Consider the following 27,989-nt stretch of genomic DNA (forward strand, 5'->3'; position numbering starts at 1 on the left):
TCAAAATGTCTTTGGTGAATGGTTCGGTCAAACTTAATTGAGCATGTAATGGGCCACATAACATGCAAACTGCACACTAAAAATGAAATAACTGAAATATACAGTTTGGACATACAGAGTTGCATTTTTAGGCTATAGGTATGGAAATGGCAAGTGTGAATATATTTCCTTACTTTCTCTATATGCGAGGTAAAGATACAAAATGCAGGATTTCCCTTAAAAACAAGGTCTAGACTTATACAAGACCCACCAAGTGTTTTCTCATGACGCACTTGAAGTGTGACTGTCAGTGGACACTGGACAAAAAGTTGTGCAATATATCTTAGCTCAGACACAGCTTATAGCTGGTTTTGATAAGAGGACTGGCATTGTATTGATTATGATCTGATGATGATATTTGTTGATTATTAATTAATAGGGAGTGACAGAAACTACTGATGTCTGTCTCTTCAAGTGTGTTCGACCTGTATGAACATATAAGGAATATGAAACACATCCACCTGTACGCTGATGTCACACACTGAAAGTACTTAAAGTACTTGCAGCAACTCGTTCAGCTGAGCTCAGTCTGAATCTACCTTCAGGAGAGAAGACAAGAAGCAATAACAGATTGTTTTTTTTTCTTTTGTTGTGAGGAATATTGAAATTATTCTGCAAAATACTGAGAAGACATCAGACAAATGGAGACTGCCTGGTTTGTGGTTTTGAGCCTTTTAATCATCTTTTTCCAGGTGAGATTTCCTGCTGTCATTGCAACAAAAGCTAAAATCTCATAGATTTTCATTCAAATAAGTGTTCAAGTTACTATGTCTTGCCAAAAGTAGTAACCAGGCTAACAGGGAATGTTCCCACAACACTGGCTAACATTACCTACAAGTTGCAATAATGTTTTAATGAAAATACTTTAATCTAGTGTTAAAAAAACATTTTAATGATATTTATCATTTTTAATAATGCTCCTATGAGGTTAAATGCTAACTAACTGCAACATTCTAAGGATGTTTTGGTGATGTTGAGAGGTGACAGATCATAGAATGTTCTTTAATAAAACATTCCCACAATGTAACATGACAACAAAGGAAGAATAATTTCCAAGCAACATGCATGCTATTGAGGCCTGAGATTACAATACATATTGTAATCTGATATGTTACAAAAAATAAATAAATATATATTTTTTTATGTTTAAAGAGAATTTTACCTTAACTTTAAGAACATTCTTGCTGCTGAGAAACATTACTAAAACATTGCATTGGTTGCACTGTACCATTCTCAGAATGGTCAGTGAGCATTGGAACATAACGGTGATTGAGCCAAGGACCCACTGATGAAAGCCCTTGTGTTTGCAGCATTATGAGCTCGGGGTCTGTGCGACATTCCCAGGAAAAATCACAAGTGGCGCACAATCAATAATTTTCTGATTAACACAAACATGCGCACACTTACACGCACACATACACACACACACACACACACTGTCAATGCTCATACAACGAGCTGTAAAAAATACATTTGCCTCATTCTGAGAAGACAACAGATCCAATGCTGAAACTACAGCTGCAAATCCAGACACAGCTGGCTGTGTGTAACAGAATAAAAGGTGGAGAAATGGTATAAATGAATTGGCATGAATGTTACCTGAACATTACTGCCAAAAAACAGGACCATTATATTCTATCTGCCAGTCTGTCTGTCTGCACCCACTCACACACCTTATACACACAGAGTCCTATTATAAAACTGATTCTTATGCAAAGTCAAAAAGACAATTTTTTTTATCAGGTATGTCAAAATTCAGTAAGTCAATGATAGGTGCCACAACCTCAGGAGGGGCAAAAAGAGACAGACTCATAGTAAAATTGGAAAAATTGAATAATCAATCAAAATTATTTATCCAAGTAATTAAACATAGTGCACAAATAGGAGGGAGATATCTACAATCAGTAGTGCAGGGAGTGGATCGGCAAAAATGTGCTGTAGGGGTGTTGTGCTGCAAAAACAAAGACAGCAAAGACGCGGTGCAGAGTTCTGCCAGCCAGAGACTGACTGCTGCTGCTCTTACTGTATGTGCACGGAGCAAAGCAGGCTTTGGTGTGTCCCGTGACACTGATTGGGCTCTTCAAATCTGCTGCACAGTTGCAGAGGAACTTGGCAGATTGTTTTATAGGTAAGACTTGACCAATCAGAAACTGCTATGTACACTCTTAGTCGGGGACAGCACTAATGCGTGCTGATATGGTGATATGGATGGTGTGGCAGAAAAACTGCTGTATCATTGTTACTGAGTATAATTTCATGACATTGTTTGATTTTTATTTGCAGAAAAACTCAGTGAAAGCAGAAAATATGATTCTGTAATATTTGTTTGGCAGTATTTCAATTTCTTTTTCATGTGAGGCACAGGGTTAACTTTTTGCACTTCAGTGGAGGATTTCTGTTCAATACTTTTTTTTAACCACCCAAATGCCATTTTAACTTTCCTTAACAAAAAAAAAGATTCTTTTTTTTTTTTTTTAAGTCCACTGATGGCACCTTTTCCATACATCTCGATTATGATTCATTTAAAAAACTGTTTTCCTCTCTTAGGATTCTGCTTTGGTGGTTGCTGAGGAGTCAACATGTGTGCCTGGATTCAAATCAGATATATTGATTTTCCCAGTATCCAGACAGCACCTGAAGCGCTCCATGAGACTGGGAGATGGTACGAACAATCCAGAAAGCTGCTGTCTGAAACATATGCTAATACATACACCTAAAGGGAACTGCATTGTATTCATTCAACTTAACCACATTAGTTTTATTTTCATTAAATCACAGCAACAGTTATGCCATGATATTTTTCATACAGAGCAGGTCTAGACCACTTTTTATTGTTACAATATTTCAAATATTCAATATCATAATATATTAATTATTTTGAGATTGCACTATAATGTAAGTCCATTTCAGCCATGATAATATCATTGTGGGAAGTCGGTGTGTTGGGGGTGCTGAATCACCGAAATTTGTATTTACTTAAAAATTAATTAATTAAATGAAATTGATTAAAATCATCAAGATTAGTATGGACTAAGTGGCAACCTTTTTGGCTGGAAAATTAAGCCAAAACTGATTCAAGACTGCTAAAAACTGCAGTTCGTCTAATGGCCACAGGAGGCTGGCTCTACAACAGAGTCAATCCCCACAGAACCCCACATTAACCATTTGAAACCTGGATCAGCATCAGTTTTCTTGTGCTGGGTTCACACACCTTTCACAAGCTACCTGACCCTTTGAAACCTGAGCAAATTACTTTGATCTCTTTCAATAACTTGGGAAAAAAAAAAGGAAATGACCATCTTGGCAAGAAATGCCCTGCAAACTATATTGTTGCCGGTTGTTCACAGATTTCTCAAACCAGGGTCTGACTGTCAAATATGACTGATGAAAGAGATGGAGGAGGTTTGATCTGTGTCAAGAGGCAGTAAATGATACTTTAGGACTTACATTGAATGCTGATGAATTTTGCAGAAGGGTGTACTTTACTTTATGTTCGTAAGACTTGGCAGTTATTTCTCTGTATGTACTGCATTTATAATGGATGATCATTTTTTCTGTCCAATTCCAGTTGGTTTCAGCGACTGCACAGACCGCACACGGTTTGTTTTCAATAGTGAAGACAGCCATTTCGCAGTACAGACAGACGGCATACTCAAGGTCAGTCGAGTTCAACAGACTTTGATGGCATATTTGCAGTTTCTAATTCCTATCTCTCCAAAATTTTTACACATCCTTTTAAGCCAATACAGGTTAAAATTATTAGGGGATTCGAGTAACTATCCTTGGGTAATACGACGTAATAATGGGTTAAAATGTAAATTTTCAGCAACAATTCAGGTGGTTTATGGGTCTGTCTATGCAAAACAGTAAACTTCTGAGTAGCCACAACACTAGGACATGCAGACTCCAACATATAAAAAATTAACATCCAGTAATGGAGCATAGCACATTTACTCAAATACAAAACTTTCGTAGAATTTTGAGGTACTGGCACTTTACATGAGTATTTTCTGCTGCTTTCAATTTCATGGAACTTCATTTTTAATTTAACTTTATACTTACACTACATTTCATTGTCATAGAGCTGCTTAGATTGTCTAACTGAAATTAATTCAGACCAGTAACCACTATCATGTCCACTGTCCAATGTTTACAAAGAAACAAATGTCATGAAAAATGGTCAGGAATTTAGTGAGTTACGGTCAATTTTGTGGTGAAATCTGCATCTCTCATTACAGACGTATTTGTTTACTAGCAGATCTTGACCTCCCCGTGCAGACACATCACAGTGAGCATAGAACGCTGGTCAATATCTATGTTTCTAACATCTATGTGCCCTACACTGCTTACAAGAACTTCCAGGTCACAACAACAACAAAAAATCATCGCAAAATTGAGACATAGGATTTATAAGTACGTGTGTTGATTCCCGATTTCCATTTATGAGCACATCACATTTTGTTTTCAGATTTTTATTATTAAAACAGAAAATGGAAAATGTATCGTTTTCCATTTTTTGTCCTTTTTATAAATGGTAGTTTGGAAACAGCTTGTTTACTGATTTGGATTTTCTCATTTCAAAACAAAAACCTGTTGGCCACAAAGTACACAGAGTTGGATTTTGTCATGTAGAGAGCTTTCTCAAATACCCATTGGTTGCCAGAATGTTGGCCTTTGCTTCTGAGTGTTTTTTGCCCCTCCAGGTCAACAGACCGGTTGACATTCGTGGATACGTGGAATTCCTCATCTCCTCCTGGGACTCAAAAGGTCGCAAAATCAGTGTCCCTGTCAGAGTATTGTACTATAGGCAAAACATTGAGAACCACCGCCAAAATGTTGCACATGATCACAACCATCAGCAACACCTTACCGAAGCTGACTCTGGTGATAACACAGAGGTAAGATTAGAGACACTTTTAAAGGGGTCTGAAGGTAAGCTGCAACCCTCATTGTAATTTAAAGAAAACCCTTTGCATGCAAAGACAGTACAGTGGATAAGCTCCCAATATTGTAACAACTGTGCACTTTTTGAGAAAAGCATGCCATTTCTAACATAGCACATACCATAATGTTTATTTTCAGATGTTAAGAGAAGTCAGATTTGGCCTCTGAGGACAGTGAAAGGTCAAATCCAAGATGGCCACCAATCCTCAGCATCTGATGTTCAAACGTGTTTAATTTTGGAATTAGACACTGTGGAAAAAATCTGAGATTTCCAACTAAACTGGGGATGCCCATTCACTTGGTGGCAGTTTTAAGATCACCAGAATTCAAGGAAAGGTTTTAAAAGTTGAGGTCAAGGTCAAAATATGTTAAAAACACGTTTTAGACATCCTCTTGCTAATACATTTATTTTAGTTTGGACACTGGATTAGACAGCTGTTATACTGTGATTTTTTTAATAACAATTAAACATTAATTAAAAATGTTAAATAATAATTCTTTGTTTTTATGTTGTTGTACGTGTTTGCATATCAGATGGTGATGACTGGATTTAGCCTCTAATGGACCCCAGAGGTCAAATCTGACTTCTCTCCCCATCTGAAAATAAACATTATGGTACGCACCAACTATGTTATAATGTAATGCTTTTCTCAAAAAATGCACAGTTGTTGTGGCTAAGACCCATTTTTCTTGATAAACCATGCCCCTCTTTGGCTGTGTAAGAATCACCAAGACTCACTGCTTCCATCTTGTTTTGTTTTTTCAAGTGTTTTTCATCGCTGTTAACTGGCTACAAATACTTTTCCAGAGTGCGACTGAGCCACAGGTGCCCACTTGGGAGTTGCCAACTTCTGGTGGTGGGCTGAGGAGGAGGAAGAGAGACTTTGTTATTCCTCCCCTCTCTTTGGTTGAGAATGACAGAGGACCCTACCCCAAAAAAGTAGCTCAAGTAAGAGAGCCTTATACCCCTTGTCCCTGAGACTTTGATACTGAACTATATGTTATATATTTGTTTCTGAAAATGACAAGTTGATGGTTCCTACTGTAATCACTGAGCAAAGACTTTTTCATGCAGTGGCGCCAGTGATAGCCGCAGCTGGAGGCATTCAATTTTTAAGTTGTCCCTCTGTCTGTCTGGCCAGCCCACCCATTCCCATTCACACAATATTCACATAATAAGACATCCTGAAGAAATTTCTTCAGATCAACAAACATCTTAGAGTCAAGGATGAAATAACTAGATTTTGGTGGTTTTAGGTCTAGGTTCAAGGTTATTGCGTCCATCTTATGTTTGAAAACTTGTTGTCTCAAGAACACGTGGAGGGAATTCCTTCATATTTGGCACAAATGTTGGTGTGGACTTAAGAATGAACTTGTTAGATTTTAGAGGTCATAGGTCAAGGTCACAGTGACCTCACCTGTCTTATTCTGGAAAACACCATTTTAAGAACACCTTTAAGGAAATTTTTCAATTTTGGCACAAACATTCACATGGACTCAAGGATTAAATTATTAAACTTTGGTGGCCATAGGGCAAAGGTCAAGCTCACTGTGACCTTGCATCCATCTCACTCTCGTAAACACATTATCTGAAGAAGACCCTGAGGTAATTTCTTCAAATTTGGCACAAATGTTCATGTGAACTTAAGAATGAACTGATTAGATTTTGGTGTTCAGTGGTCAAGGTCACATTGAACTTGTATTTGTCTCATCTTTGTGAAAGTGATATCTCAAGACCACCTTGAGGGAATTTCTAGAAATTTGGCACAAATTGGATTTAAGGATTAACTGATTAGATTTTGGCTGTCAAAGGTCAAGGTTGCTGAGACCTTGCATTTGCCTTATTCTTATGAAAACGATATATCAAGAATTCCTTGAGGGAATTTCTTCATATTTCTCACAAACATTCACTTGGACTCAACAATGAGCTGATTAAAATTGGTGTTCAAAGGTCAAGGTCACTGTGACCTTGCATCCGTCTCATTGTTGTGAATGTAATATCTGAAGATGACCTTAAGGGAGTTTCATCAAATTTGGCACAAACATCCACTTGCATTCAGCAATGAAATGATTAGAATCTGGTGGTCGAATGTCAAATGTCAAAATCATTGTGACCTCATAAAACATGTTTTGGCCATAACTCAAAAATTCATACACTCAAATTTCACACAAATGCATTATAGGATACAATGATGCAGACATTTTATATCCAAGAAATCATAGGTCAACTGTGACACCGTAATGTTCTGCAAAAACACTTTTCTGTCCATTAATCAACATCATCAGTCAGAAGGGGCGATACTTCATCAGATATTGAATTTGTGTCACTAATCAATAAAGCAAAACCAGTTCTGTTAAAAATGTATTGTGGCCTCCTCTTTCCACCAAATAATAGAAAAGTATCAATAGATTAAGACTTGGATCATTAAAAAGTCTTGATAATGGTATCAATATAAAAAAAAGTAAGAATCCCCATCCCTACTCTGCACTAATTCCTTACTAAAGTGAAAATTGTTTAGCAATATTGTAATTATTGTTGTAATCAATACGAGGGAGGAATAACTGAGGCCTGGTGTGTTTTGTCCAGATCCGCTCTAGTGAGGATAAAACAAAGAAGATCTATTACAGCATCACTGGTCCAGGAGCTGATCAGGCTCCTATTGGCCTCTTCATCATGGACAGAGATTCCGGTTCTCTATATGTCAGAGACTCACTGGACAGAGAGGAACAAGACAGGTACACGGTAAGCATCCTCTCTTATGTTTTACACACACAGTCTTTGTTCACTTCTCAGGATCAGGTGGAGTTATCTAGAATTTGTTTAAAATCAGAAATAAACATGAAAGAGCTTCAAATTACTCCCAATTAATTTTGTACCAACAAGCACAATCACATGTTTCTTAAGAACATTTAGCCAAGTTTTCAGCATGTCTTTAAAGTTATACTTCATCCAACATATATACTTTTAACACCAAGCATTCAGCCTATTGGTGCTTTGCTCCTTCAGAAAACAGTGACTGTGGTTGTGGTTGTTTACTTACATCGCCTTCTTCACTGCCAATCTTGGTAGACTACCAACACCTGTAATGTAATTTTTGAATGTGAAACCAGTTCATCCAAAATTCATCCCAGAGTAATTTGCACAACAAATTTTTGTACTATTCTCTAATCCATCTTTTGTGTACATACTATTCTATTACTTACTTATTATTATGTATACATACCTTATTTCCTCTATGTACATACTTATTTTATTACTTATTTATTGTTATTTGTTATTGTTATTTTCTTTGTTACATTTCACTTTTTTTTCATGCTGCTGTAACATTTGGAATTTCCCCCAATGGGGGATCAATAAAGGAATATTCTATTCTATTCTATTCTATTCTATTCTATTCTATTCTATTCTATTCTATTCTATTCTATTCTATTCTATTCTATTCTATTCAGTGGCTGTACTGTGTTCCATCACCCTTGTGAATGCTAGTTATATTGCATTAAAGCACCTACATTGATTTTTTTTTTGCATGTATTAATACAAATGTGTTTGTTGTATGCAGTTTGTAGCACATGCTGTAGCAGATGGGTCAGTAAATGTCGAGGAGCCAATGGAAATTGTGCTGACAGTAATTGACTTGAATGACAACAAACCTATTTTCACTCAAGACACCTACCAAGGAGAAGTTGCTGAGGCCTCACCAAAAGGTACTGTACTTGCATTCCATTAAGCCTGTAAAAGATGCCTTTTAAGAGTTCAACAATATTGTTCACTTTTACAAGACAAAATAGATGCACAGAACTTTGACCTTATAGTTTGATATAGAGAATATACAAGTCCAGAACTTGCTCCAACACATTTGGAAAATACTACACAGCAGATTTGCCGGACCTGAATGGGACTTTCTCCAATGTAACCTGCACCCCCACAAAATAGTCTTTTCACTTTGATGATCCTGTGTTCCAAACATCATGTGTGCACCTTGGACAGATCAGCAGACAGTCATGTAATCATACATGCCCACATTCACACCTCTGGGCAGTTTATAGTCACCTGAGCTGAATGTCTTTGGAATGTGAAAGAAAGCCACAGCACCAGGAGAAAACCCACCTGACACTGGAAGAACATGCACACTCTGCACAGAAGGGTTCCCCTACCCAAGGTCTGAACCCCAACCCAGCCTGGGTTCGAACTTGGGGCCATCTTGCTTTGAGATGACAGTGCTAACCACTACACCTCTGTGCCACCCGGTAATAGAGTCAATAATAACAATTAAACAACAACAAGAGGATGCACTCGCAGCATTTCTCTGAGGAAAATACGTTTTTGACATTTTGCTGTCGGGATTTGGCAAAAGCTTGATTTATCAACGAAGATCATACGAATAGTAAATATGAATAAATTATATTGTTTAGACCATAACTGTCTAACTGACAGCATATTTGTGCAGTAGAAGCCAGCGTAAACGTCAGGATTGGCTCAAGACGTTTGTCTGTCAAAGCAAGTATTTCCACCTAATGCAGTCCAGACTGATACAGATAGTCAAACAGAATGTTGCCATCAGGATGGTCTTACCTGGTGGGTTTAGGCATCATAAATGGGTGCATTTTAGGTTGCAAAGAAAACTAGCATTCTGTTAGCCCTGTCAGGCTCAGCTTTATTTTGTAAATCATCACTTGAATGAAGTGCTCTGAAATCTCTGTACTTCGTTTTCTCTTGTGACTTTCCTCTCTCCAGGTTTTGAGGTGATTACGGTTGTGGCTACAGATCTTGACCAGCCAGGTTCTGACAACTCAGATATCCGCTACAGTATACGAAGCCAGAAGCCACAGTTGCCCAGTAACTTCCTGTTTGACATCAACCCAGTCTCTGGAGTCATCAGAGTAAATGCTGATGGCCTGGACAGAGAGGTGAAGCATCTGAAACATATTTCAGTAGAAGGTTAAATAATATTAATCATCTCAAAGGGTAAGAAACAAGTATCACAGTGTTAACTCTTTCTGTATCAGTGATGGCAAACTCCAAAGCACACTTGCTTCCAACTAATCTTAGTTGAGGGCAGTATTTAGAGTGACAGGACTTGACTTCAAACATGATTAGTTCACTATGTGACCCTCTGATATGTCACCAAGTCAACACAGCCAGATCCTTGTCTTGATCTTTCTCTCCATGGCCAGCAGCTGGGCTGCTACGCCCATCCCCCTGCTTTCACACCTAAGCTCTCTGATCTACATGTGGCCTGCTAAACTGAATTCTCTAAAACTGAATACAAAAGACAAGTTAGCCCCTTCAGCAAACACAAAGTTTGCAAGCTAACTTGCCAAGCAAAGGAGAATAAGCCAAACTGGCACCACACTGTTAATTCTGCAAGGAAAGCAAAGACTGAACTGGAACCCTCCTCTTTTAAGCCAGGCTCATCCAAAATGGGCACATAAGTTTTGACGCTCATATGAGGTGGTATTTCAGGTGATTTGAAAAAGCCATATTTCACAAATTTGCAATAGAAACACTTTTTTGGCCATGTGCTTGTCGGTAGGAGCTGGCTCCCTCTGGTATGACGCAGCAGGGGTTATAAGAGCTGTAATTGCGCCGCATAACTCTTTTAGCAGATCATCTGGAACTTTTGAATCCACAATTCCTCTGTGAAATTGTGGACTACAAACCTCCCAGAAATCCCTCATGTGTGGCTGCTCCCACATATAAGAGGCTCGCCAGGCCTACCTTGCCTTGGATTGGAAATAATGACTGCGAGGTTATTATTTAGTTGGCTTTTAGTTGCTAATGCGTTACGAAGACAGGGTCTTGCATACAGCTAAACATCCTTTTTATTGACCAGAGCACCTTTTTATAACATAACCCATACACATTCACTTTCAACATAGCTACACATAAGCCTCATTCCCACTGCAGAAAAAAAAAACACTAACACCCGCTAACATCTGGCTTTTTAATACAATGGGAATGTGATAAATCGGCATTCACACCCGGATCAAATGACTTTGCAGTAGACACAGGTTTTTATTGCCTCCGGCTCCAATCTGCATTGATGGGAACACAAAATCCAGGTGAACGTGGTAATTTCAGTTCCCTAACCAGCGAGATGCAATGATGTGCAGTCACTAATAAGTGTCCGTCTCCTCCTAAGCAGCTAAATCACTGATTTCAATACATCTAAACTGTGTTTGAAAGGGGAACTTAATAAGTAAGAGATAATTAACAAAAAGAAACCACTGAAAATTTTTCAAAGACTCCTGCTGCTGCCTGCTGTTTACCTGTCCTCCTGCCTGTCCATGACATCACACGGACACACCACACCAACACGCACACGCACGCACACACGCGCAAACGCGCACACACACACACACACACACACACACACACACACACACATACACACACACACACACACACACACACACCAGCTGACAAAAAGGCAGACTTGCTCCAAGTTAAGTGACAGTGGTAATACAGTCATTTTGTGGGTTTACCCATTTTTAAAAAAACAGCATCTGGCAAGTTAAACATAGTGTATCTCTTGTGACAGAAATACCCAACGTACACTCTGGTGATACAAGCATCTGACATGGCGGGAGAAGGGCTGACTGGACAAGCCACAGTAGTCCTTAATGTCACAGACAGCAATGACAATGCTCCGGCCTTCACCCACTCCTTTGTAAGTACATACTTATAACAAAGTAAGTACATACTTATTTTTTACAAATCTATCTTCTCCTTTTTAAGAGCAGTTTTTCAATCAGAGCTTAGCAACCATAACTTCACATAGCAAATCTGTCAAGCTTCGAAGTAGTGTCCATGGGGCTGTAATAAGAGTTATAGTCAGTGCTTTTGTCTTTTTTTTTTTTGTTAAGTAATGGCTTTAAAAGGTAATAATGTATCAACTGCCAGGGTCAAATTTATGTAACAACAGCATAATCATTTTTGGTAATGTAAGAAGTAAGCAATAAAGACTGCTCCTTTTTCTTTTCATTTAGCAGTTTAAGTAGCATTTAATCTCAGTTTGGGTTCTGGAAGTTTACGATGATTGAATAATCTTTTATCTTTAACAATAAATTTCACATCATGACAAGTCTTACACTAAAAAGACTGATGTTGGAAGGCAATTTTTTGCCCAAATTGGCCTGATGACATCGAACAAAGAATCCCATAGCTAGGCAGGGAAGTAATGAACTAAACTGCATGATGATGCAGATAATGAAATTTAGGGCGAGGTTAAAAAAATGTATCAAGAGTAACTTTTTTCTGGTCCTTGTTTTCTCTGATAATTTCACATTAACACGTATCGTTCTCGCTCTCTCAGTATGAGGCAACAGTTGCAGAAAATGAAGTGAACGCTGAGGTCATTACGATGTCAGTGACCGATGGTGACGAGCCACATTGCCTAGCCTGGAATGCCAAGTTCACGATAATCGATGGCGATCCTGGAGGACTTTTCACCGTAAAAACAGGAATTAACAAAACTGAGGGAACTATTTTTACTGTCAAGGTAGGAAGTCAACCAAGAACTCTCTAATAAGACACAATATTAGAGTTAAGATGATATTTTCAGTTTTGTTAGTTTTTGTCAGTTTATTACATAACACTCACTATAATGTATTATCTAAGTTGGAAAAAGTGACAGAGGAAGTTTTAGTTGTCCATCAGTACGAGTTGTGTAATACTTTTGGTGAAATTGTGCTGTTGTGCTTTTCCTTCCGTGCAACCAGGGTCTTGACTTTGAGAAGAGCAGACAGCACACACTGTTGGTTGCGGTGGAGAATGAAATTCCTTTTGCTATTCCACTACCCACTGCCACTGCCACGGTGAATATGCACGTCAGTAAAACACCAGACCCAGTCCAATGTACGTGTAAAAACGGAATGACGTTGCTGCTGACAATGAAGTAATGCAGTAAGCCGAGTTACATTTTGTATGGTGATACACCACATTCTCATCCCAAGTCGTCACATATTGCTGCTTTGTTAGTGGACTTCCATGTCAACGTATTACACTTCAGGTATCTTTTTGTGTCTGCTGTTGACATCCTGGGATGCCACTGCCAAAACTGGGGCATCAACACTACATGCTTAGGATCAGGCAACAAAGGCACGTATGATTAGTTTAGGCAAAAAAATCACATGGTGAGGTACAGAAAAAAAACATCATATTCAGATGGAAAGTGAAGCGACTCCCGCATTAAAGTCCAGGGTTGATGGACCCATCTACCACCCACCCCACAGACGAATCCGATGACCAATTTGTGCGCTGCACCATCTAGCGGCGCCGACATTACTGCTGTGGCAACTGACTGCTTCCTGGTGACAGTGACAGCAGGTAAATACAGTATTCAAAAATAACGTTATAACATTATGGTGACAACAGGGATCTGGATTGACAACGTTAGGCAGTGACCCCCAGTTACTATGAAGGTACTTTATATTGATGACAATCTTAACATTATTCAGATTTACATATTACATATATTCAAGAGATAAAGTGCTGCAATGTAACTTTATTTTAAGTTACTGTGCTAGCTAATGTTAGCACAAGCCCAAGGAAGCCAACCAAATTATGTTTACTTTGTGGTAATTTGGTTGCCCTAGTTAAAGAAAATACATATTTCATAGTAACGCAAAGGTATAAAATTGTACACTTGCATGCAAATGCAATGCAGTAATGGCAACTTGTTCACTTCAGGTACTTTCCTGGATTCCTGTTTCCTGTCTGATTGTTACTGGCAGTGTTTCAACCTGATGCTGTCCAGCGGTGTATCATGTGAACGCGACAGTTTTTGTCTGGCTCTGTTCTCAACTGACCATGCTCATTTGTCATCATGCTGTCGAGGCTGGTGCCATCTGTCTGTCCAGTGGCGTAAAATAACAGTGCAAACAGTTCGGTCTGGCTTTGTTCTCAGCTGACACCATCTAGCAGTGTATCATGCTGACATGAAATGTGGCTTTTGGCATCTGGATCTTACACAAAAATCGCTGCAAAAGCAGCAGTATATGACATCTTCGGAATGAGAATGGGCTGTCTTTTCCAACTCGAGTGTGCTGTATATTTAAATCTGTTTTGTAAGTTCTGTAAATTGAAAAGATTTTATGCTCCTTTCTCAGAACCTGAGACAACAACCCAACAGGATCCCATGTCTAGCAACTGAGAGCAGAACCAAAACTGCTTCAATGACTGCGGAACCTTCATTATGAAACTGGCTGACGTGATTTACGGAGGAAGGGAGTATGTGCTGTAAATATGCCAAAGAACAGATAACATGGATAGGTTGTGGTATGGCTGTGAATGTTAGATTGATGTAAGCATGAACTGATAATTGATAACTGATCATTTTCTTTCTGTGCATGGGGATTATGGTTTATAATTTTTAGTGTAGTGTGATTAGTGGCCACTGCTCAGAAGGCAGAGGATGAGTTTGCTTTTTATTTCCTTAATTGGAATAGTTAAGCAGTCTGTGAGTATTTCAAATGGCTCTTTAGTTGTAGGCTAAATACTAACTTTGCTTTCGGTTAACTTTCTTTGCATTAAGCATTTTTCTCAATGCTTTCAGTTGTACTGGTGACATTTGTGTAATGCTTGCAATGTGTGGTACGATGCTTTTGTTTAGTATTGTTGCTTGTTTTGTATTTTGCATTGCAATGTTAAAACATTTCTGTAGTTACTTCACTTGATTAAAAACACTTTGTTCATTTTGAATTTTTTTCTTTTCTTTTCACATCCCAGCTGCAACGTGCAAATCAGAGCAGTAGAGTTCAGCCAGCTGTAGTACAGAAACAATGCATGAAATTAAAGCTGAATTTAGTATTATCTTCAGAGCAACTATATAAAGTCAATATCAAACTGTTTGGAAATAAAGATTTTAAAAGACATCATATTAAATCATATGTCCCACAACTAAAACGCACTGATGGAGAATAGTTAGGGGAATGAAGGGAGTCAGAAGAAACCAAAATCTTCTGTCCTTAACCTGTCCCTCTTGACTCAAGTCTGCAAAAATAAAGGAAACATTGATCTACAGCCATGGTGGATGCAGTCAAGGTGTTACTCCTCCAGTAAAGGTGGAGGAGAGAGTTTGAGCTGGAAATTCTCTGTTCCTGGTTGGGCTGAGATTAGGAGCCCTGTCTTGTCACTGCTGTGGCCGTGGGAGAGTTCTGAGAGGATGGACAACTGGAAGAGAGAAAAAAAAGAAAATTACACAATTAGAAAAGGTGGTACAAGGCTCTATTCATTTCCCAGACAAGCTCAAACACAAACAGACAAACACACTAAATAAATTTCATGAATTACCAGTGTAAGTGCTAGAATTGTATATACAGTCTGTGTCAGGTCAGCTGAGTCTGTGCCACATTTTTAAAAAGCACATATATGTATGTATTTTTAAATAACACATATAAGCTGGCGTTTTTAGAATTTTGTTGTTTGTTATTTCTTGTACTTAATTATTTCCTTTTCTATCTCTTATATTGCTGATGTTCTGTTCCCTTTTTAAAAACTGCATTTTTCTTTCTCTTTTATGTTGTGCACCACTATGCAATTTCATTAACTGTATAACACTTTGGAAATGCTGTTTTTTTAATCATAACTATTATTATTACCATTTTCACACACCCTGCACATATGTCAATCAACAGGGTCGAGCATACCTGTGACAGCCTGTTGCTGTAATTTTGCAGTCAGCACTTCACTATATAACTGGTTGAAAATAGCATCTCAGATAAGTCAAAGTCATTCTGTACGACAGAGTGAGGATTCACATTAGGTTCTCAAAAAGCAGCATTTGTTGACTTTGTAGTTGATCTATAATGCTCATCTGAGGTTGGAAATATTCTCTTTTCGCTAGATTAGGTATAGGGCATTGCATTTATATTCCCTCAGCTCAGAACCTGTATCACTCATTGAGGACATCCTGAGAAAAGCAAACAGATCTATTCGTTCATTTAAAAAAAGGCTTTCTGTAGTGAGTTTAGCTCTCTTTACGCCAAGTGATGTAAAAATTGGGGGTTCTTCAGCTGCCACAGATAGAGTTCCTACCCTGGATGGTCCTCGGTATAAAGAACGTAGCTGATCCCAGGACTGTTCCTGCTGAAGGTCCAACGTTGCCTCAACAAACACCTGGACCACAACAAAGAACCAGAGGAATGTAGACAGAGCAGAAACACTGGTAATGGTAGTTTATTTCTGTCCTTGTTAACAATTTTCAAAGACGAATGTATGTAGATAGATTGATAGAAATATAGATAGATAGATAGATAGATAGGTATAACATTTTAATCTAATGTTTAAAGAACCTTAATGTTTACCTGTGGAGGTAATGGAATAAATTTTTATGGGAGCATGCACTAGTGTGCAGACTTTTTTTATTCTTTCTTATCTATTTTTGCTTGGTCCAGCACCTAGTTTTTATCACTTCTGGATGTGCACGCTGCTTGAACTTTTCTCCAAGATGAAAACTACCAGAATCAGTCTTTGAAGTCTGAAGACAAAAAAAAAAGAACAATCTCCAGCAGAGACAAATATGGCGGGCCACTAGCTGTCTACACTGTGGTCTCACTTATAGATGTATATAAAAAGTTACCTTCTTCCTGTGAGCCTCTGCTCCTGCGTCATAATGCATTGATGTAACACGAGTCTGAGAGTGAAGCAGAAGGACAGGAATCTGTTGTTAGCTGCTGTGATTAGCCTGAGCAGTATTGCTGTAATAAGTAAAAGTAAGTAGTAAGTGTATTAATTCCTTCATGTGCCTCGATCTTTCGGAACAAATACAAACCTGTGCCAGGGACGTGCTGCGGCCTCGTTTTTGCTCAGCTGAAGGTCCGCCCCTTCCTCCTTGGCTGGATGAACACTTGTAGCAGCTCCATAGCTGTTGCAGCTCTGAAGCAGGGCCCCAGCCAGAGTCCTTCTGCTGCAGGCACTGGAAGTGGTACAGGTGGCCGCAGCTGACAACACACGCATACACAAATTATCACCTGTAAATATGTCATTCTTTTAAAATTAGACAAAACAATTCTAAAATAGCTCAAGAAATGGCAATAACCTCGAATAAAGACACCAAGGCGACACATTAAAACAGAAACAAACTTTTCATATCAGACAGTCAGAAGGAGGAAATGTGACATGTGTTGTGTTTGTAGTCCACTTTGTGAACACTGGCAGGTTGTTAAGTCAAAAAGGAAACTACAGATGTAAGAAAAGATGTAGGAGACCAAAGCCCATTTGTATCTTTACTGTTTCTCAGGGCTCAAACAATGTGTGTTACCTGAACACAATGATCTCCTCAGCTGAGTCCTGCCTTCTCTTGTACTGCTGGAGACAGATGTTACAATGGTCTTGTCGTGGGTGGAGTCCCCTTGTGACAGCAGCACGCAGGTGAGCGAGGGACCAGTGGAGGTCATGGTTCAACAGACTGGTGGTTGTTTCAAGTAAAGTCTAAGACAGAAAACGCAGCATTATTATAGGCCAACGTGTTTTGTTTTGTGGCATGTCATTTATAAATATATTCAAATATGGGAATGAAGAGTTTGTAATATAGACAAACAACAGTGTTTTTCTTCACAGATCAAAAGTACAAATGTTTATTTTACAATATAAGCCAAATTCTCAGACAATATTAACAGCTAAGATGGAGTGCATTGGAAATCAGGGGTCAAACATCTTAAAGCCTTATTATTTAAACTGTGCTTCAGGTGCTACTTTATTGTTTACTCATAATATACACAGTTCTTCACCTGTTCATAGTTAAAAGTGTCCAGCATTCCCAAAATGAGGCCTTGGATCTCTGCCAACTTTCCTTTACCGTAGACTGGATCCTGACAGACACAAGCATGCAGACAGCTTCACACATCATGAGCACATAAATACAGAAATAAAAAGGGCATCGTCCATTTATCACAAACTGCTGCCCTTCTGTCCAGAATTAATGGTCCATCTCCAGAATTAAGGAACACATATTTAACACTTTGACTCTTGGGTTAAAAAACTAAAGAGCTTGAATCCTTCTGAGGAAATATGGCTTCCATGTTTCCAAAAAAAATCCTATTGGTGGCAAACCTAGTTAGGTGGACTTTAGTGGTTCTTGAGGGTTTCAGAGCACACTGAGTCTGACCAGTTTCAAATTTCAACTCCATCCCACTTATGGTGTGAGGGGCGTGGCCTTTGCAAACCTGATTTTATTGGGCCTTGATTACAGCGCCCCCATTAGGTCAAGTGACATTATCTTTCTCGGGCAGCATTTGCACAAAATTTAGCTGCACCATCAATCATTGGTGCAACTTTCGTGTGTCTGAGATGGACCACCTCACAGGAATTTAGGAAAATATTGTCATTTACTGAAGAAAAATTACAATAATAAATCAGTATAAATAACAGGGTTTCAGCCCTCTCAAGAGGCAAGATTAAGAAGGTGGCACAAAACACAAATACACACCTGCAGTATTCGCTGGATGATGGCAGGCAGAGAAATAAAGCTGCTCATCGAGTTGAGAACCTTCATCGTCAGCTCCTTAAGCACTTCAGAGACACACACAAACCTGATTATCATCTCCATCAATAGCTTTACCATCACATTCACACTGTTGTAGGTGGTGAAAAAATAAAAAAAAATAAGGTGCATAACCGATACATAAAATACAATCTTATCACACAGTTATTCTTACAAATGCATGAACTGATTTTGGGCCACTTTGGTCTTGTCTTGGTCTCGTCAAGTCTTGGTCTTGGTTAGTATGGATTCGACTACAACGTCACTTCCTGTCTGTCAAAGAATCAATATCAAAATACTGCTGTTGGTTTTTAAAACATTCAGCAGTTTATTGTAAAAAAATGTTTCCCTCTGGGACAGACTCTCTGTTCCTAGGATAAAAAATAAACATAGAGAAGCAGCTTTCAGTTATTATGCAACGCATATCTGACACAGACTTCCGAAAAACTGCTGATCCACAGCAACCTCTGTTCTCTTAAATCAAGGCTGAAGAAGAAAATCTGTTTCTGTCTTTGCTTAAATCAAATATTTATTCACCCCACTGCCACTTTTATCCTTGTATTTCGTACCTGTCTTACTCTATTTTAGCTTTTTATTTTCTCTTATCTTGCTTTTTGATGATGTTAATGATACTTTTTAATTGTAAAAGTCCTTTCATAGTGTCTTTATTTGCACTTTGTCTTGATATTTATGATGATTCATGTAAAGCTCTTTGAACTACCTTGTTGTCAAAAGGTGCAACTTTAATAAACTTGCCTTGCCTTTCGTGTCACACTGAAATCAATTAACACAGAAAACAAAATGAAAAGATGGATGCACTTCAGTGTTGTCCAGAAGCACAGACAGACCTGCACATATTAAATATAAAGCACCGACAGAAGTTTCATGACACAAAAGACTTTAACCCAGAATAATGTGGGACATGCTTAATCACATGTATGTGTTTACCTTCAAATGTGTGTTCGGCATTCAGACCCTTCACCAGTTTTTGAGAAGCCATCATGGTCTCCAGAAGTGGGAACCACAGAACCTGTGGGGGAAAAAAGAAACGAATGAGCAGACAGTGTGACACCTCCACACACGCACGCACGCACGCACGCACGCGCACGCGCACGCGCACGCGCGCACACACACACACGATACTCTTACCTCTCTTTGTTGCTGGTTGAGGCTGTCAGAGCTCCGATGACACAAGTCAATGATGTCGTTCAGTGAATTCTTGACTCTGGTCAGTGTTAATTCTCTGTCTCTCTCCTCTTCTCCCTGTCCTCTGTCTCCTGGCTCACTCTCAGCAGTGAGGATGCTCAGCTTTTCCTTCAGTGTCTTTAGAATAAGTTTAAAACATTTTTGTTAAAATATCAGCAACATAAAAGAGCATTATGGAAATGAATTACATTTAATTGCTGTGTTTCAGTACAGTTTGTGCTTGAGCATTTTTATTTTAAATGAATTTATGCTCCTTCTTCACAACACCATACACACACCGATATACCAGTATGCAGATATAAAGAGTATTACACACTACTATGTTCGAGCCCTTGTATGCATGTGTAAAATTGGTAAATGTTGGATTATTGCTTCATTATAAATCTAATGGAAAATTCGCATAGCATGTGGGTGTTTTGTATCTACCTCTAACAAGACAGCGAATGCTCCATGAACATCTCCCTTCTTCTCCAGCAGGTAGGCTGTGGCCTCATTGTGATGATACTTCTCTGTTATCTACAGATAAAGACGTGGACACAAAAACAGACACAAGCATATGCTGTCACAGGAGCAGGAACAGGTGAGCTGGTCCCGTCTGGTGCCATATCACCACAGTCCAGATAGTAAAATAATAGCCATCCGCAGTGTGATGCAGATCCCTAAACAGATACATTTCCATTATACCAATACACCTTTTATTGTATAAATATTTTGATGCTATGGTGAAAGTCCTTTTCTTTATCTGTCAGCTATTTAATTTTCTGAGTGAATATTTTTTTCCTCAGTGATGTTGCAGAACTGAAACTTCTCCTGTGCGCCAGGCGCATAGGACAGGGGTGTCCCAACTTTTTGGAATGGGGGCCAGATTAAAGAGTGAAAATACCAGCTGCTTCTCACATCATTTGGGTTATTAAAAACACATCACATACGAGTGAGACAAATGCAACTGTTTCCTCTTTAAGTGACAAAGTATTCAACTTCCCACCACTCTGAAAGCACCAGCCCTCGCTGTTGACTTTACTCTTCTTTGCCGTGGCGAATGTCTGCTACCTTGCAGGAAATATCTGCCTTTAGGTAAATATTTGTTTGCTTGTTTACCGTCTGTTTATGAAAAGACATTAGTCATGCCTGCATTCCAATGTGGTGCTTGTCTACAAACTGTATGATAGTCCTGCTATTGTGAGGTAAATGGACAACAGGTAAAAGTCATCTTGCTTGATTAACCAATACTGTGTTTATCATACAGTGTATTTTGATAGACAGGCAGCGGGTATTTTAAAGTCAGTCTGGTCCGACTTTGGACACACCTGGTGTAGGAGAACTATGGTGGATGTCATAAAAACTTGGAATACCCTATCTAAAGCCATTGTTTGGTTTGTCTGTTGTGGGCTACTGTAGAAACAACAAGAGGAGCTGCTCTGTATATAGATATAAACAGCTCATTCAAGATAGCACAAAAACACAACAATTCTTAGTTTCAGGTGATTATAAACTAATGAAAACATATTTCATATTCTGCTGATCGATGTCCTGAAATCCTATACACTGGACCTTTTAAAGGGACAGTTCACTCTCACACTCTGTAAATCAAAAATACAAACATATATAGTACACCCACCAACCGTATCACCAGTCAGAAGAAAGTGTGCATTAATGTGGACAAAAGGCTCTTGACAGCATGAGATGCTTAGTGGTGTCCTCCTCGGCTGAGCTGTAACATTAGCTAGCTCAGAGGTGCGAGGTGAGCTGGTAGTAGATGCACACTTCCTTCTGCAGGGTGTTAGAGCTGGTGGGTATAGTTTAGCAGAAAGAAAATAGTTCCTACATGAAAATGCTGAATATCTTGGATAACCAGGTCATGATTAATTGAAAGACACATTGCTGATGATTCTTTCTTTTTTGGGCTTTAATCACCACAAGCCGAGTGCCATCTACTTCCATTATATTGGCAGACATTTCTGTTACCAATATGGTGGGAAAACATGCATTTTTAATTTGGGGGTGAAAAGTCACTTTAAGGTTCCCTGGGCATACTGCTAGTCAAACTGGGGCACATTCACGTTTTGCACTGTTTTTCCTTGGTTTTTGGATTGAAAGTCGTTTCTTTGAAATATTATACAACGGGTTTTGAGGTAAGTTTCCTCCCATTTGGTGAGTGCGTCAGATTTGTTACCAAATCAGCAACAACATTTATATAAATAAATGTGTACACCATTACATATCATATTTACACTATTTGTTTACATTTCACACTTGCCTTCGATATTAGAAACATATGTTTCCAATGCCAAAAAGGTCCTTTGAACCAAACTGAATTAAACCCGGTGATATTAAAAGGCAGTGTGTCTGCGTAATATAACTCAATGTTCAACGTCCACTGTTTCTTCACTACGTTTTGTCAGAGCTGAATACAGCCCTGCTAGAGCAGTTGACTTTAGGATCTAAATATGTCATTGAATATAGTTGTATACATGATGAGTGTTTTAACTCCTGCTACCATGGAATGTAAACACATGTCAAGTGTCAAGCATACTTTTAGTCACTGTCTACCCATTACTGGGAGTCTTTTGAGCTTTTCTTTAGTCTTTTGACATTAGTGAAGAAGCCTTCTGCTGACAGCGTCCTCTGTTCTCTAACGGTGCACGAAACTATATGTACAGAAACTGCACGGAATCTAGTGAGACAAGGCGGCCCTTCACACTGTCACTATGGAAAGGTGGATATGGTAAACTACTCTTTCTGTTCCTGCTGTATGGACTCAGTGTTAAGTATTAAACTCTTGTACACAAAGACATGCAATTAAAATAATGAAAGCAGAACAGGTAGTACTTGTATGGCCTCCTCCAGTCTGTAGTGTTGGGAGGTCTGCAGGAAGCTCAGGAGCTGCTCGGGGGCAAAGCGGCACAGTAAGTCCAGCAGAAGCTCGTGGAGGTCACGTTCCAAAGGCAGGACGGCTTCTGAGTGATGGACTTCCCTGGATAACACATCAGAGGAGAGGTGAGGAGAAAGAAAAGGAGGAGACGAGGGGGGGAGGATTACTGGGAGGACATGCAGGAGTGAGGTAGCAGAGTTATCAGACTGTACCGTGGCTCCAGGAGGCAGCTGAGGAACTTAAAGAGCAGCTGGTCATCCTACAGAGAGAGAGAGAGAGAGAAATGGGTTCATAGAGAAACATTAACACTGGACCAGAGTCATGACAGTTGACCAGATGCCTCCTGGACCGCAGAAGAACGATTTGGCCGTATTCTTTGTAGTGTGTTCATGCTCAACTTTTTGGCCGACACGAGGGCGACGTGAGTTTTATCGCAGCTAATTCTTTGATTACGGTTTGGTGTGTCTGGGCTTTCATTTTTAGAAACCTGAGAAAACTGAAGTGATTTCTTTCAAAAACATGTGGAGAAGTCAATGAGCCATTTAGTGAGACATGGCACAAAAAATAGCAAAAAAAATAATTTAAAATTTACAAGAAAACAAGAAAAAAAGAAGTAGGAGAAAAAAAAGGGGGAATTTAAAAAACAAACAGGAAAATGACCCAAAACGTGCTGAAAATAAAAACATTAACAAAAACAAAAAAGTGCATTTATTAAATGCATTTTATTTTTTCAGTAACATAATTGAAAGTATAAAAATATGATATAGCTTACTGGACATTATTCCTTATTTTGGAGGTGTATATTTTTGAATGAATTAATTTTAGGGTAATTTTCTTGTTGCCTTTTACTCGTCTTACAATTTGTGAATTTGCCAAGTCGGTCATTGCTGGTTTCCTCTCCATGCTTTTAAAAGAATTCAAGCCATTGTGCTCAGGTTTCACATGGTCAAATAGTGTGTGTAAGGTGTGTGAACGCAGCACAAGAGTTAAAGGGTTAAAAATCTTGATGGTCTTTCTCAGAGGCATCTGACAAATTATTTTTCACACTTTTGGCACTGAATAGCTTCCTCTCCTGTATAGTGTTGGTTTAAACATGATATTAGCTCCAGTAAAAGTAAAAACAATCCTCTGCAGCAGAAATGTGCTGTGTGTATTACTGTAACAGTTTGTAGCTGGTAGTGTGTGCAGGTACTCAGATTGTCAGTTCTGATTACACCAGATAAGGAGATATGAGAATAAAATTATTATTTAATTTGGCCTTACCTGAAGCTCAGAGATGATTTGCTGCACCTCTTGAGCAAAGTGAAACATTACGAGGTCAGCTGACTTTATGGGGTCCAGGGCCACCAGCTCCTGTGAACACGTTAGTGAGTTCATGTGCTAATGCTAACACAATTACTTACATACATGTTGTTAGCCAGATAATGTCTTCTTTCAACTTTGTCCTTGCATCTGTGTGATTGATATAAATCTAAAAAACAGATCACTGCATTGAGAATATAATTTCACAAAACAAATCCAGGCTCACGTGAGGTTGTTCATATAATGAGTGACTGATCAGCCCTGCCACTTTCTCCTTCAGCCAGCTCAACACTGAGGCTGTGCTGTGCTACACAGCTATGCCAGTTACATACTAATATACTCATTAAATGCAAACTAGAATTACTGCCTCACTTCCTGTGCATGAACTTAAGCCACAGCATGTGCTTTCAGCTCCAGTTAGCAACAGGCTAAACTATACAAATTTTCTCTCCATCTCTGAAACACGTTTTATATCATTTTTTAACTCTTAGGGCCCGCTTTAATATTACACACACCTGTATCACTGCACACAAAATACTTTCATTGAGTTGATTATTTAACCAACATCAGTTCTAATCATAAATATCAAATATTCATAAATTTTCAGAATATCAACCCTTTAAATGCCTGTTTTTTCTCATGATGCCACTATGTTTTTATATTGAAAAACAAAAATGATGACAGCCTGGGATATGACTGTGATTTGCAGCAACATTGATTGTGACAGTGTTCCTAGTGGAAATAGCATGTATTTTCTCCATATGCCAAATATTGTAAAAATGACATCAACAGGTGAAAAATTGAAAAAATGATAAATTCCAAGGCAAAAGCCCAGAATGACACCCAGAAATAATACAATGCATGTTTTTATGCTTTGATGGCTGCGGGATCAAAAATGTCAGATTGAATGGCTTTCAATGGAGCATTTTTTCACTTAACACTATGAATGTAACAATTTCGTTTCCACAGTGTATTTTAGACTTATTATAGGAACTGAGCTGGAAATTCCAAGATTAAACAAAATTACACAATCTTGCCAAAATGTATACCACATACATAAACATAGCCAAAGTAATAAAAAAATGAGGAATGAAAAGCACGTAAAACATAACAAATAGTCCCTAAGGGTTAAACTACCTACTCCAGCTTTAATGTGCAGTATCAATTTAACATCCCAATGCCTCCTGGATCCTTAACATGCCTGACTATATTTTCAGTCCAGCTTTGGAGTACCTCAGGATCTCTCAGGAAGAGTTGCAGGACATGGCCGAAGAGCAGGACCCCCTCACAAGAATTTAAGTGATAAGTATCTTTATATGCGCCTGAGTATAATCTGACCTTTATGTGATGCAGAACTTTGTCGCTGACGGCTTGTTTCTCCTCAGGACTGTAGCCGGGCATGGACAGCAGATTGTGGATGTAACTGAAGATCTCCCCCTGTGACACACGCACATTTTAAACCCTTTATTTGAATCAGCTAGTTACACTACAATAGTCAACAGGAGTCAGATATATAGAGGTCCTTCTGAACACTTGCAGGTACAGAAAACACAGCCAGGCTGCCTGTTGCATTTGAAATGGAACAAAAATTTGACCAGCTTCCTTGCTCTTTCCTGGCAAGCCTGCCAATCAAAACCCACTGACAAAAATCACAAACACACACAAATTAACATTCATAAAAATGCACTATTTCAAATTTATCTGCCAAATACATGTTTGATGAATGTGAAATGTGTGGTACCTTTCTGAGGGGGTCTCTCAGGTAGCAGTCAATGATCTTATCATACAGATGCTTCTTCTCATAGAGAAATTCACAGATTTGGTAACTGGAAGGAAACACAGGGAGACACAAAGATATGCTACTGAGGCTACAGAATGGGATAATAATAACAATAGAAGTTGAAACTGATTTCCACTGTTTCAATGTTTTCAATGTTTTCACACGAAGGTTCAAAATGTCTAGATGAGCTCAGAAACTGGCGAGTAGCAGCACTGCTGGACTGAGCTCCAGCTGCTCACTTGAGATAAGACTGTTTGAAGGAATGACGTGATGGGTCGATAATGAAATATAAGAGCTGAATGTCACTCACGGGGTGGATAACTGATCTGCTGATACTTTCACAGCTGATCAGAAAGATAGATAAGAGAAGATTTTCAGATTTTTGTAAGTGTAAGAGAGTTTTAGGCCCAGCAGAGTAAATAGTTTACTGGTTTATATATTTTAATACCAATCCTAATTCACAGTCAGGCTCCACTGACACTATGGCGGACTGCTATAGTCTTGGTTATTGATGGGAAACACTAAGAGTCGTACATATTTCTTAGTTGTTTTCATTTTTGTGAAAACCAGCCGGGGGATATATAAGCTCTGATTTGCATAACCTGAACCAAGGATTTGAGCTTATGACCTTGAAGAGTTACAAAATACTAAACTTCTTAAAAAAATGTATAGAAAATATGGAAAAGAACAAGATGATATAAAACATTTTACAATTATGAAACACAAATGTCTTTGGTTCTAGTCTTTGGTCAGCTACTCACAACTTGGCTTTCTCTGCCAGGGCCAACAGCCGTTCTTCATTAAACTGGACCACACCTCCGACCTGCAGCAGCTCCAGCAGAACCTACAGACCAGTGACATGATATGATGACATCTAGCAAATCATACACTGCAGACACGAGTGTCAAGGTACGACATGAGTCTGTCTTTATAAATAGAGTGCGTGTGTTTATCATACAGTATACATAAAGGGGAAATCTTGTGTCCTGGTATTCATGTAGACGCCACTTTACCTGCTTCACCCACCCAAACACCATTACACACCAAGAACACCCCCTAATGACAACAGCTCTGCCTGTCACATTCGTCAGGACATTCACGAGCAGTTTTTGCAGTGTGGTATGGTGCATCGTCCTTCTGCGTTATCTGGCCCACAACAAGCTATCTCAAGCATCTTTTGAAGAAAATCATCAAACGTGAAAGCAGCAGTAAAAGCAACACAGTAAAACCGAGCTTGCTCACCAGAGCAAACAGCTACACAGTACACAGAAACAGGAAGTTGCTTCACCCACCTGCTGCCTCTCAGTGTGTCTGGAGTCATCGTCCGGGCAACACAGGAACTCAAGAACCTGCAAACACAGTGAGGGTGTCAGCTTTTCTCATAAATATATCCAAAGGATGAAGCAGAGAGAATATAATATAATATAATATAATATAATATAATATAATAGAATAGAATAGAATAGAATAGAATAGAATAGAATAGAATCTAGATTAGAATTGGTTCTAGAATAGAATATTATTGATTCTAGAATACAGTAGGTCAGAATAGAACAGAATATAGAATAATAGACTCTAGAATGAAATAGATCCTAGAATAGAAAAGAACAGATTCTAGAATATAGTAGATCAGATCAGAACAGAATAGAATATAATCTAGAATAGAAAAGAACAGAATAGATTATAGACTATAATAGTTTCTAGAATAGAATAGAACAGAATCTAGAATACAGTAGAACTGAACAGAATAGAATAGAATAGAATCTAAAATAGAATCCTCACAGCACACAAAACACACATAAAAAGTCACATAAATCTAGAATATAATCTAGAATAGAATAGAATAGAATAGAATAGAATAGAATAGAATAGAATAGAATAGAATAGAATAGAATAGAATAGAATAGAATAGAATCTTATTGGTTACCTGATCAAAGAGCTTCCTGTTCACAAAAAGTGTGTTGTCTGGTTTGGCCAACTGCCGAGCCAGAAATGTGAAGAGACCGCCCACCTGGGATGGAGTAAAGTCTGGGTTGTCCACCATCACCTAGGCAACCAGAGAGACAGATGTATGACCAAAGCAAAGAAACAGTAGTGGTAGTAGTCAAAGATATTGATAGCACCTTTTTTTATAATGACTGCTACTGTTCAGACATGTATGCCATTCAAGTCAGGAAATGCTGTCCTGTTGGGTTGTTGGCTTTGAAAAATACTGGGATATTGTGTAATATTTGTACTCATGATATATTTATAAAATATTTGTTAATTTAATCATCATGTCACTGTAAGTCACATTTAGTGGACATTTTTTGTCTGATTTGCTTTGAGGAAGGTTTGTGCAGTAAATTGTTCTGTAGGATCT

At 38.6% G+C, this 27,989-nt stretch overlaps 2 protein-coding genes across 7 annotated transcripts in view; one reads left to right on the forward strand and one right to left on the reverse strand.

The window, feature by feature from the left end:
- Positions 1 to 544: 544 nt before the first annotated feature.
- On the forward strand, positions 545 to 14,686 carry LOC121954283 (cadherin-1-like). Of its 3 annotated transcripts, none has more exons than XM_042501668.2 (12): positions 545 to 731; positions 2,587 to 2,701; positions 3,608 to 3,696; positions 4,743 to 4,937; positions 5,792 to 5,932; positions 7,571 to 7,726; positions 8,544 to 8,688; positions 9,719 to 9,891; positions 11,526 to 11,654; positions 12,300 to 12,485; positions 12,706 to 12,889; positions 14,095 to 14,686. In XM_042501668.2, exons 1-11 carry the CDS (start codon positions 681 to 683, stop codon positions 12,883 to 12,885), a joined length of 1,560 nt encoding a protein of 519 aa, XP_042357602.2. In that variant the 5' UTR covers positions 545 to 680; the 3' UTR covers positions 12,886 to 12,889; positions 14,095 to 14,686. The 3 variants fall into 3 exon arrangements, with proteins under 3 accessions (XP_042357602.2, XP_042357601.2, XP_042357603.2); XM_042501667.2 differs by having other exon boundaries at positions 12,706 to 12,881; XM_042501669.2 differs by having other exon boundaries at positions 546 to 731; positions 12,706 to 12,841.
- vps8 (VPS8 subunit of CORVET complex) overlaps positions 14,672 to 27,989 on the reverse strand; it is a 44,839-nt gene continuing 31,521 nt past the window's right edge. For all 4 annotated transcript variants that reach the window (XM_088087019.1, XM_088087020.1, XM_088087021.1 and 1 more), the window contains exons 28-45: positions 27,555 to 27,674; positions 26,920 to 26,976; positions 26,389 to 26,471; positions 25,589 to 25,673; positions 25,186 to 25,284; positions 23,809 to 23,898; positions 22,758 to 22,804; positions 22,503 to 22,647; positions 20,100 to 20,189; positions 19,617 to 19,790; positions 19,416 to 19,497; positions 18,414 to 18,496; positions 17,716 to 17,796; positions 17,247 to 17,416; positions 16,758 to 16,926; positions 16,566 to 16,619; positions 16,022 to 16,102; positions 14,672 to 15,157 (exon numbers count right to left, since the gene is read on the reverse strand). In XM_088087019.1, coding sequence (XP_087943145.1) covers positions 15,032 to 15,157; positions 16,022 to 16,102; positions 16,566 to 16,619; positions 16,758 to 16,926; positions 17,247 to 17,416; positions 17,716 to 17,796; positions 18,414 to 18,496; positions 19,416 to 19,497; positions 19,617 to 19,790; positions 20,100 to 20,189; positions 22,503 to 22,647; positions 22,758 to 22,804; positions 23,809 to 23,898; positions 25,186 to 25,284; positions 25,589 to 25,673; positions 26,389 to 26,471; positions 26,920 to 26,976; positions 27,555 to 27,674 — 1,836 coding nt within the window. In that variant the 3' untranslated portion in view covers positions 14,672 to 15,031. The remainder of the gene's footprint in view (positions 15,158 to 16,021; positions 16,103 to 16,565; positions 16,620 to 16,757; positions 16,927 to 17,246; positions 17,417 to 17,715; positions 17,797 to 18,413; positions 18,497 to 19,415; positions 19,498 to 19,616; positions 19,791 to 20,099; positions 20,190 to 22,502; positions 22,648 to 22,757; positions 22,805 to 23,808; positions 23,899 to 25,185; positions 25,285 to 25,588; positions 25,674 to 26,388; positions 26,472 to 26,919; positions 26,977 to 27,554; positions 27,675 to 27,989) is intronic.

This window comes from Plectropomus leopardus, chromosome 13 (assembly GCF_026936395.1).
Source record: "Plectropomus leopardus strain MGB_pleo_1.0 chromosome 13, ASM2693639v1, whole genome shotgun sequence".
Taxonomy (NCBI): Eukaryota; Metazoa; Chordata; class Actinopteri; order Perciformes; family Serranidae; genus Plectropomus; species Plectropomus leopardus.

Coding starts and splice junctions, on each gene's coding strand:
- LOC121954283 (XM_042501667.2), top strand. CDS start 681: ATGGAGACTGCCTGGTTTGTGGTTTTGAGCCTTTTAATCATCTTTTTC. Junction 732..2,586: donor TTTTAATCATCTTTTTCCAG/GTGAGATTTCCT, acceptor TTCCTCTCTTAG/GATTCTGCTTTGGTGGTTGC. Junction 7,727..8,543: donor AGGAACAAGACAGGTACACG/GTAAGCATCCTC, acceptor TGTTGTATGCAG/TTTGTAGCACATGCTGTAGC.